This window comes from Peromyscus leucopus, chromosome 4 (genome assembly GCF_004664715.2).
Source record: "Peromyscus leucopus breed LL Stock chromosome 4, UCI_PerLeu_2.1, whole genome shotgun sequence".
Lineage (NCBI taxonomy): Eukaryota > Metazoa > Chordata > Mammalia > Rodentia > Cricetidae > Peromyscus > Peromyscus leucopus.
Window position 1 is genome coordinate 27,631,537 of NC_051066.1, and position 10,728 is coordinate 27,642,264.

The following is a 10,728-nucleotide window of genomic DNA, read 5'->3' on the forward strand; positions in this document are numbered from 1 at the left end:
AGAAGATTACCAGCTGTACAAAGTTTCTGCGTAAATGATGCACCCATTCTTTCAAGTGGTCATTAACACCATTTGAAAACTCATCAGAGAGTTTAAAATTGGGAAGAGACCTGGGTCTTCATTACGGTGATGCACAATTAATGGTGCATAAAAGTTTTGCCACTAAAAGTAGTCAAATAGTAATCCAGAGGGTGAGATGTGGGGCATGCTTTTCTTTTCCTTTCTCCTCTTTGCTTTTCAAATGCTTTCCTGGTGCTAGTGGAGATACACAGCCAGGGTAAGGGCTGTCTTCATCCCAGCCCTACATGAGGTGTTCGCCATTGCTGTTCTTCACTTCACATTTTCTATGCTATTTAGACTATCTTCTCTGTCTCTATCTCATTCGTGTGTGTGTGTGTGTGTGTGTGTGTGTGTGTGTATGTATGTATGTATGTGTATGTGTGTGTATGTATATATGTGTGTGTGTGTATGTGTGTGTATATGTGTGTGTGTGTGTGTGTGTGTGTGTGTGTGTATGCAGGTGTATATAAACTCTAATGCCGCTATCATTTTTGCCCATTCCCTCAACCCCTCTTATTTCAGAAGATAAATTGTAATAGAACCAGTCCATGAATCTTTCAGAGTAGTTCATGGAGCCATTTTCATTTCTCTATAGTAGAAGATTACAGTACTAACTAGAAGGGAACAAATGAAAGGAACCCAAGCCAGATGGGTCAATCGCGCTTTCGGGACAGGGACATAGGCATTCCCAAGAGGATGTCTTGTATGTTTTGTTTCATCTAATGAAGTTGCTAATTTTGTGCTATTTTCGATGTTTGAAAGTTTTGTCTTTTTGTGACCTGACTTCCTTTTTCTTTAAAGCCACCCCATTCCCAAACAGCTTCAAGTGTTTTACCTGTGAAAATGCCGGGGATAATTATAATTGCAATCGATGGGCAGAAGACAAGTGGTGTCCACAGGGTGAGTATATGAGCTTGGAAGACTCTTCCAGATTCTTTTGTGTGCTCACTTTAATTAGGTCCTTCCCTTAACTGGAAGAGATGGCTTGTGTAGTAGATTAGTGTGCCAACAGCCCAGTGGCATTCTAGAGGGGTCATGGATTTCCTGTGAAAGACTATCCAGACAACAGAATATCATGGGAGAACCTGAAAATGGCTGACACAGCCTCAACATGTAGTTGATGCATCATGAGGGAACATTTCTTAACAGGTATTTATCAAGAAGACAGAAACCACAGTGTTGACTAAAGTGTTCAAACAATTCCAGAAATGCTTGATGATACCTTAGGAACATCCTACTTACTGGCTTAAAGCAAAGAAAGGGTTTCGGTCTACTCTAGAGATTCATTGATGCTTGGGAAGCTCATTCACTAGCCTAACAGACATCTGATTACCCTTGGTAGTTTACTGACACATCTCTAGTGCCCAATCCGGTGCCTGGCTCCTAACATGCACTCAGTAAATACTTGCTGACAGGTGAATGGATGCCTTTGACTAGGTAGCCATGGGAAACCTTCTCTGAATATACATTACAACAAAGATCTCAATGGCAAGACAAGGAAACCAGATGGAGATCTGCAGGAATAGCGCGCCTGGAAGGAAAATCTCAAATGTAAAGGCCTCCAGAGTCAACAGTTGGTATGGCCTCTTCAATAACAGACTGGCCACTGTGGCACAGCGGGAGATAGAGAAACAATCTGAGGGAGACCCATGTTCAAAGATGTGCAGATGTTTCTTTTTGTGCTAGAGTGTGGAAGTCAGAGCACATGAGACTGATTGTGATATACAACATTGTCTTGTGGAGAATGCAGAGCTGGAAACAAAGAGTCAAAGAATACATCAAGGGGCAACTGTCATCACTTCTGCTTGAGGGTGGGAATTGGAACTTCCAGAGGAAGAAACAGAGTTGTGAGGAAACAATGTTGTCATACAGAGTCGGAGCTCAAGCAGACAGAATGCGTTCATAGGAGTTTGGAACTGAGAGAACTATAGAGACTGGGCTGTTCTGATTTTAGGTTTTCAGAGGCAATGACCCAAGAAATACAAAGAGCAAAACAGACTTCCAAAGTTAGAAATTGCTAATTTGGGTCTATTACCATGAATCTTTCTATACTATATTATTTATAGTAGAATGGCCTGATTTTATCCAGATATAAAAAAGCTGTGGGACTCCCCCCCTCCCTCCAAAAAAAACAACCCACTACTGGCTACATTACTGAGAATCATGGCTAAGTTAAGTATGCATGCCTGTGACTTCTGTATTAATCAGGGTTTTTATTGTTGTGAAAAGACATCATGACCATGGCAACTTTTTTCTTTTTTCCAAAATGGTTTCTCTGTGTAGACCAGACTGGCCAGGAACTCACTCTGTAGACCAGATTGGACAGGAACTCACAGAGATCTGCCTGCCTCTGCCTCCCAAGTGCTGGGATTAAAGGTGTGCATGTGCCACCACTGCCCGGTGATCATGGCAACTCTTCACAAAGGAAAACATTTAATTGGGGTGGCTTACAGTTTCAGAGGTTTTATTCATTATCATCATGGCTATAAGCATGACAGACATAGTGCTGGAGAAGGAACTGAGAGTTCTACATCTTGATCTGCAGGCAGCAGAAAGAGTCTGTCCATACTGAGCAAAGGAGATCTCAAAGGCCACTCCCATAGTGACACACTTGCTCCAACAAAGCCACAACTCCTAATAGTGCTACTCCCTTTGGGGAGCATTTTCTTTCAAACCACCACATTCCACTCCCTAGTTCCCAAAGGCTTATATCCATATCATAATGCAAAAATACATTCAGTCCAACTCCAAAAGTCCTCATAGTCTAAAACAGTCTCACATTCATTTAAAAGCCTGAAGTTCAAAGTCTCTTCTGAGATTTAAGCAATCTCTTAAATGTAATCCCCTGTAAAATCAAAATAAAAAAGCAGATCACATACTTCCAACATATAATGGCTCAGGATATACATTACCATTCCAAAACACAGGGAAGGGAGCATAACAAGGAAATACTAGACCAAAGCAACACTGAAAACCAGCTGGGCAAACTCCAAACTCTGCATCTCCATGTCTGATGTCAAAACGCTCTTCAGATCTCCAACTCCTTTTAGCTTTGTTGACGGCAACATACTTTTTTCACCTGGTCTGGTTCCACTTCCTGTCGGCAGCTTTCCTTGGCATGTATCCCATGGCTCTGGCATCTCCAACATCTTGGGGTCTCCAAGGAAATCCAGGCTTCACATTCACAGCTTCGTTCAATGGCCTCTCTAGGCTTCCATTGTAGGGATGCCCCTGACACATGCCTGGCCTCAGTATCTTTCCTTTGTCATGGAAGAAGGTTCCATAACACCTTTCTTCTATCCTTGACTCTAAAGCCAGAACCATGTAGCGAAGCTGCAAAGTTTTGTTGCTTACTGGGGTTGGAACATGGCTCCCTTGTTCAATTATACCTTCACCAGCTTTCTCTTTTCAATGGTTTCCTTCATTGCTAAGCTTGGCTGTTCTGAAATTGAATCAATAGAACAGCCTGGCCACAAACTCAGAGATCTGCCTACCTCTGCCTCTGGAGTGCTGGGATTTAAGATGCGCACCATCACACCCAGTTCTAAGCTTTTCTTTAATCCTTTTTCACAAATTGGAAGGATCTAATAAGCTGGGATCTTGCCCTGAGGTCACTACTCCCTTTATTCCATTTCTTAATCTGTTTATCTTCTTGAACACAGGACGTAACTCAGTTCTACTTCCTGGTGTCCTCTTTCTCCTCAAATTGTACATTTTATATTTTCCTTGCTCAGCTTGCTCCTTTTCATTATTACTCTTCATTAGAGTTAACATTAATAAGCACACAATAGAGTCTATACTAGCCTGTTTTGAGATTTCGTTAGCCAATGACATTAATCCAAAACTTTTCACTTTGGCTTCAGGCAGACTTTTCAGACAAGGGCAAAAAGCAGTCACAGTCTTCACTAAAATACCACAAGAACAATCTCTAGGAAATATATTAAAATTCTTCTCCTCTGAAACCTCTTGAACTAGACCCCCACAGTTTATCAAATCACACTTATCACCACTGTCTTCCATGCTCCTACTAGTATGGCCCATTAAGCAGAACTTAAAAATGTTCATCTGCTTTTCTAATCTACAATCTCAAGGTCCATATTCCTTCAAACAAAAGCATGGTCAGGCCTATCACAGCAACACTCCACTCCTGATACCAACTTCTATCTTAGTTAGGGTTTTTATTGCTGTGAAGAGACACCATGACCATGGCAACTCTTTCAAATCACCATAGCATCCATATGGTCAATGTTTGTCATTATCTCTTTTCTAGAAGAATCAATTACTAGAATTTTTTTCTTGAGGCTCTTTTATATTTCTATAAAGTGACTACTCTTAAATTGTCATATGCTTGTACATGTGTGATTGTGTGCATTTTTTCATGTTTCCACAAATTTTTTCTTAGTTGTTTTAAAGGATTTTTTCTATTTAGGATTTTTTACATGCATAAAATTCATTTTAATTGAAGCACTCTCTTTTCACTCCCCTCCAATTTCTCCCTTATCCCCTTCCCCTATACACACACACCACTATTCCTCCTCAATTTTGTGAGCTTTTTAAAAACTCAATGAGTCCACTTAATGGGGATAGGTAATGGACAATCTATTGGATCATGGGTATCCTCTCAGGGGCCATGTCCTAAAGAAAACTGACTTGGCCTAGTGAGCAGTCATCAATTGCCAGTAGTGCCTCAGCTTGGAGTAGGATTTCATGAGCCCCTTCCATGCTGGTGCTGGGATCATGTTTGACTTGATATTGGGCAGGTCTTCTGTATGCAGTCACAGCCTCTGTAAGTTGATGTGTGCAATGGTCCTGTCATTCATGTCTGGTGAATGCTGTTTCACTGCAGACCCACTCACCTTGGCTCTTAAAATCTTTGTTACCTTTCTTTCCTTGATCATCCTTGAGCCTTGAGAGTAGGAGCTCTGATACAGCTGTCCCATTTAGCACTAAGCATTCCACATTCTTATCCTCTGCACATTGACCAGATGTGGGTCTCTGTATTAATCACTCTGTCCTGCAGAAAAAAGATTCTTTGATGAGAGTTGAGAGATGCGCTAATCTATGGGTGTAAAGATAAGAAGGGCAAATTATTACTATGTCCATTTAGCAGAACAATAGCAGAAGGTTCTCTCTTAGGACTTAGGACCTAGCTAGCCATGGGATTTGGGCCCAGTTCACAGTACCAGGTACTAGTTCCATCTTGTAGAATGGACTTCCAGTCCACTCAGGAAGAGACTGATTATAATTGTTTTAGTTTTAAGGTTGGTTGATAACTATCTCTCCTAATTTATTTCAGATGGTCTATATCATTCTTTAATAATTTGCTTTAAATTTCCTAACACCAAATGGAAGGGTTAGAATAGCTTTAAAGTTTACTTGCTCATTGGCCTTCCCTTTATGGGTCAAGCTATTCTTTGAATGGTCCCTTCAAAGTCTATGATTGCTATGTGCACAATGTTCCAATTTGTTGTTTATCAACCAAAACCTTTGATCTGCTTCGAGTTTTAGACTATCACCTCTTTTGTTTATTTAAATATCTTTTAAAGATTAATTTATTTTATGCGTGTGTGAGTATTTTGCTTGTATGTACATCTGTGCTCCACATGCAGCCTGGTATCCAAGGAGACCAGAAGAAGGCATTGGAGCCCCTGCAGCTGGAGTTATGGATGCTTGTTAGTTTCCACATGGGTACTGGGAACTGACCCAGCTCCTCCCAAAGAACAACAAGGGCTGAGCTATCTTTCCAGCCCTAATAATATCTCTTTTGAACAACATAAACAAAGATAGATAAACAAAACAGGTGACCTTAGTCTCCCATCCCCTATCAGTGTCAGCAACAGCAATGACAGCCCACCTGAGAAGCCAACTCTTACAGGAACCAGCGTGGAATGACCTCACATTCCAGCACAGCATGAGAGCTCGTTTTTGACCATCTGCTATTCAAGTCTCAAAGACATTAACCATCTGGACTTATAACTGAGGTGTCATTTTTGACTTTTCCCTTTGCTGTTATTTAGGGAAGTATAGTCAACCATTCATCCATGACCAGAGGGCCTGGAGCTATTGTTCTTTGTCATCTCAGATTTCCTTTATCTCCATAAAGCTCCACTTGTGGTCTGTCTCTGGAACAGAACACGACAACATGGGTGATTCTTGTTTTATTGGCACTGGCTCTTGTGCTGACTTGTTAGAGGACGCTTTCTTGTGTGTGATGCGTGCAATGCTCTGGATAAACACACCAGCCACTGGTTCCCAATTCTTCTGAGTTTGGACTATACATTTAAATGCCTTTTCCAAAACATCTAATGGCTCCCTTTCTTTCAGACTCCAAAAGTCAGCTACTTTTGTCTAGTTTAATGTCGAGTATCCTGAGTAGCAGCCAAGTGTACTGATTAAGAGCACAAATCCTTGAAACCCATCTTGGTTAATACTACCTTACCCCTGTGTAACCCTCCAACCTGTATGGCAGTAGGCAAGATGGTGGTGCCTGCCTTTAACCCTGCACTCAGGAGGCAGAGGCAGGAGGATCTCTGTGTGAGTTCTAGGTCAGCCTGGTCTATATAGGGAACTCTAGACCAGCTAGGACTACATAATGAGATATTGTCTAAAACAACAATGAAAAAGAATGTTAATATGGTCTATGGCTTTCCAAAGGCTCACGGGAAGGATTGAATGAATGAACATAAATAAAAAAAAAAAAAAGAAGGTAACTGACTGCTAATCTACAATATGAATATATTTGCCATTGTAAATATATTATTTAAGCTATCAAAATGCCATGCTATATATTAGCATTTCATTAAAAACTACAATTAGCTGGGCAGTGGTGTCACACACCTTTAATCCCAGCACTCGGAGGCAGAGGCAGGCAGATCTCTGTGAGTTCAAGGCCAGCCTAGGCTACAGAGTGAGTTCCAGGACAGGCTCCAAAGCTACACAGAGAAACCCTGTCTCAAAAACAAAAACAAAAACAAAACAAAACAACACCCCCCTCCCCCCCCCCCCCCCCCCGCAATGATCTCAAAAGTGCTAACAGGACTTAGTTGCAACAGTTCTGAGAAGTCTGTCTCTCAATCCTGGTCCATTTCTCCCCAGTCTGTTGCTACTGGGATTCATGGTGACTAAATTAACAATGATTTCCATGGTCTTGGTAGCAATAGGGGAAACACAGAACCAGAACAGAATATCCTATGATGTCCCATGAATCACTTTCTTAGAAGAATGCTGTCATAAAGTGGATGTTTAAAGCAGTGAGGATAACGATATAGAAATGAGCTAACTATAGAGAGCAGGCATGAGTGGGGAACAGGAAGTGAAGGGGGTAGGAAAAGTGGAATACATTGATGAGGAAGAGTCAAACATGTTGGAAAGCATAGACTATGAATAAGCAAGATGAGGAAGGAGGTGACCTGATGTTTAGCTGGAGACCCGTTCGCCACTTAGCCTGTAAGAAACAAATGCTGAGTGAGGCTCCAAGTCTTCAGAGGTGTTGTTTTCATGCTCACAGTTTCTGTCTTAATTTAGAGTTCTAGAACGCATGCTTCAGAGGAAGAAGGGCCAGGCTAGGGTCATAAATCCTTGATATTTGGTGAGCAGACCTGAGGACAGATGAAAACTCTGCACATTTTTTTTTTCTCAGCTTCAGCTAATACCAAAGGGACTGGATACCCATTTATATTCATTTTCAAAACACACGTGTACTTTCGAAACTGATGTCTTTGCAGAAATACCACCTACAAGCTCTAGCATTCACTGCTATTAGCTTTCTCACCTGGAAGCCTAAAGATTATCCCGAATTTCAGTCATTTCTGGCATGACGGTCTGGAGGTCTCTTTTGCAATGTGGAAAATAAAATTGCTGTTTTGTTGTTAAATTTTCCTAGACACACAGTATTGTTTGACAGTTCACCACTTCACCAGCCGCGGAAGAAGTACATCCATCACTAAAAAGTGTGCCTCTAAAAATGAATGTCATTTTGTCGGCTGCCGTCACAGCCGGGACTCGGAACACACGGTAAAGAGCATGTGTGTGTGGAGTTACTTCCCCAGGTTTCAGGGTGATGGTGGTTAAGTTATGCGCCATGGGAGAACCAAGAAGGAGGAGCACTGTGTTGGATTTGTTTGTACTCTGACAAATGGGTGCGTTATAGTGTCAGTGAAGAGAGCAGGCATTTGAAGATAGTCTGTCTTCCAAAGGAAATGTTCCTAAGAATGAATGATAATTTCCAGGCCCCATAGCTAGACTCTGGGCTTCAGAACTTTCATGAATAGTTCGAAGCCTGCTCTAGAAGCTCAAGAACAACCTACCCTCCAGAGAGTAAGGCACACTGGAGTCCAGATGACACATTCTGGTCCTGGCAAAATCAGCGCACCCCCTTCCCAGGGTAACTAGGTGGTAGAAAGGAGAAAACAGGGGTGGCTTTTGCAACTGAAACTTTGTTTCACTCTCCATCTCTGCTCAGAGGAGAAAGAGTCTAAGAGAAGAAGGTAAATACGATAAATTCTAGATGCATATTGGATCAGTTGATCCTTTAATACCTCATTCTATCATCTCAAACAATAATGTACTCTTATATGGAGAGATCCTAAAATTTTGGAGGAAAAAATGACTTAAACATACATGTTTCATGAGATTTTAGAATGTGGTCTAGCATGTAAGTCGGTGACCCTGACATACAGTGGCTGTTGGCTCTGATGACACAAAGGGCATGTGAACAGCAAGGGCAGGGTGTCCTGGTGAGACTGGAAGGGGGCATCCTAGACTGGTTGAAATGGAACTTCACATAGAAGTCCAGGGCATCAAGAAAGTACCCCAGGCTGGGCACCGTGGCTCACACCTGCAATCCCAGTGTTCTGGGGACAGAGTCAGGAGGACTGAGTGTGAAGCCAGCCTGGGCTACATAGCAATATTTGAAAAGCAGAATCAAAACTTCCTCTGGGTGGATCTGATGGATAGCTGGCTGGACAGCCAACGATGGCTGTGCTGGGTGTTGCTGCCTTTCTGCTTCCTCATTGGCCTGGAAGCCTGTATGAGTGGCTAGTTCATGAGGCCATGGCTTCGGCCCAGCATGCATTGCTATTGTGATCAGAGATTGCTTCCCTTGAAAACACTCTTAAGGACTTTTTTCAAACTGTCACTGCAGTAATAATGGGACTAGGGTGAAGTCACTTGGGCAAGCCACCATTATTAGCTAACAAGCAATACTGAGAAAGAAAACCAAGTCCAGAAAGTTGCTAACTTTTACTTTGGTTTCACAGTTTTCTAATAAACCTGTCAAGATTTGGCAACTCAGGTAGTCTAATTTAGCTTCCCTTCTTCACCTCACTTATGCTTGGGTTTGACACAGAAACCTCAAGAATTAGGATGAAGTCCCTCGGGATGGTCTTTGCTCAGCCTATGACAGGGGAAGGTATCCACAGGCCCAGGCAATGGGCAGGCTGGACTAGCAACTCAGGCATCTGTCTCTGTCTTTTTCTGTTCCTTCCTCCTTCCTGCTGGTCACACTCATCCCTTTCCTTCCTTGTACAGGAGTGCAGGTCTTGCTGTGAAGGAATGATCTGTAATGTAGAGTTGCCTACCAACCACACAAATGCAGTCTTTGCTGTGATGCACGCACAGAGGACATCTGGAAGCACTGTCCCCACACCCTACCTCCCGGTGCTGGCTTGGCTCGTCATGCTTCCCTTGCTATGATGTTACTGCTCCTAGGACTGGCTGAGACCAGCACTGTAAAGCACCAGGCAGAGACAGTGGACTGGTGAACTTTGGAGCGAAGGCCCATCTTGCACTTGATAAAGAGGATACATTGGACCCCAAAGCAGAAGGCAGAGGTTTGCTTTGCTGAACTGCTCCTGCATGAGGTCACAGCACTGAGCATGAGGACTTGGTAGGAGCCAAGAGGACTACATAACTTCCAGTGTCGTGGTCTAGGGGCGCTGCATACTTCTGTCAGAAGATCCACCAGTATTGTTGAGGGTAACAGTAGCTTGATAAACCCCAGCCTGACCAGACTTTCATCTGGAAGGACTTTTTGACCTCATGGACTCCCTCGGAGGCTGCTGGATCAGACTCTCTAGCTTCTGTGATTAGCTCAGAGCATCTCTGTGAAATTTAATCCTAACCACAGCAGTTTCTCTACTGTGTTAACTTTCCATTATTGGAACAAGAACCTAAGATGATCCATTTCTAAAGATGAATGGTTTGTTTGGGCTCATAGGTTTGGAGATTGCAGTACATACTGTTTGGGGGCTTGTGTTAGAGAGTGAATAGTTACTCACTCATAACAGAGACTTGAGAAGGAGGAAGTATGGGCTAGAGAGATGGCTTAGCAGTGAAGGGCACTAATTGATCCCCTGAGGACACAGGTTTGATTCCCAGCACTCACATGGCAGTTCATATACTGATAACTTCAGTCCCAGGGGATCCAATGCCCTCTTCTGGCCTCTATGAGTGCTGCATACATGTGGTACACAGACATATATGTAGGCAAAACACCCATATGCACAAAAATAAATAAAACGTTCTTTTTAAAAGGGAGAAGGAAGGAAAGAGAGGAAGAAATGGAAGTGGAGAGAAAGCGTGCACGTAGGTTTTTATTGTACCCTTCAAAGTTATGTTCCCAATGTCCTAAATCCTCCCACCAGTCTCCACTCCCTAAAGGCTCAACCA

The 10,728-nt window shown here is 42.6% G+C and overlaps 1 protein-coding gene across 7 annotated transcripts in view; it reads left to right on the top strand.

Annotated features, from left to right (window-relative positions):
* Lypd6b (LY6/PLAUR domain containing 6B) overlaps positions 1-10,491 on the top strand; it is a 166,605-nt gene extending 156,114 nt beyond the window's left edge. For all 7 annotated transcript variants that reach the window (XM_037204755.1, XM_028879081.2, XM_028879223.2 and 4 more), the window contains 3 exons: positions 862-960; positions 7,943-8,073; positions 9,589-10,491. In XM_037204755.1, coding sequence (XP_037060650.1) covers positions 862-960; positions 7,943-8,073; positions 9,589-9,753 — 395 coding nt within the window. In that variant the 3' untranslated portion in view covers positions 9,754-10,491. The remainder of the gene's footprint in view (positions 1-861; positions 961-7,942; positions 8,074-9,588) is intronic.
* The last annotated feature ends 237 nt before the right edge of the window (positions 10,492-10,728 follow it).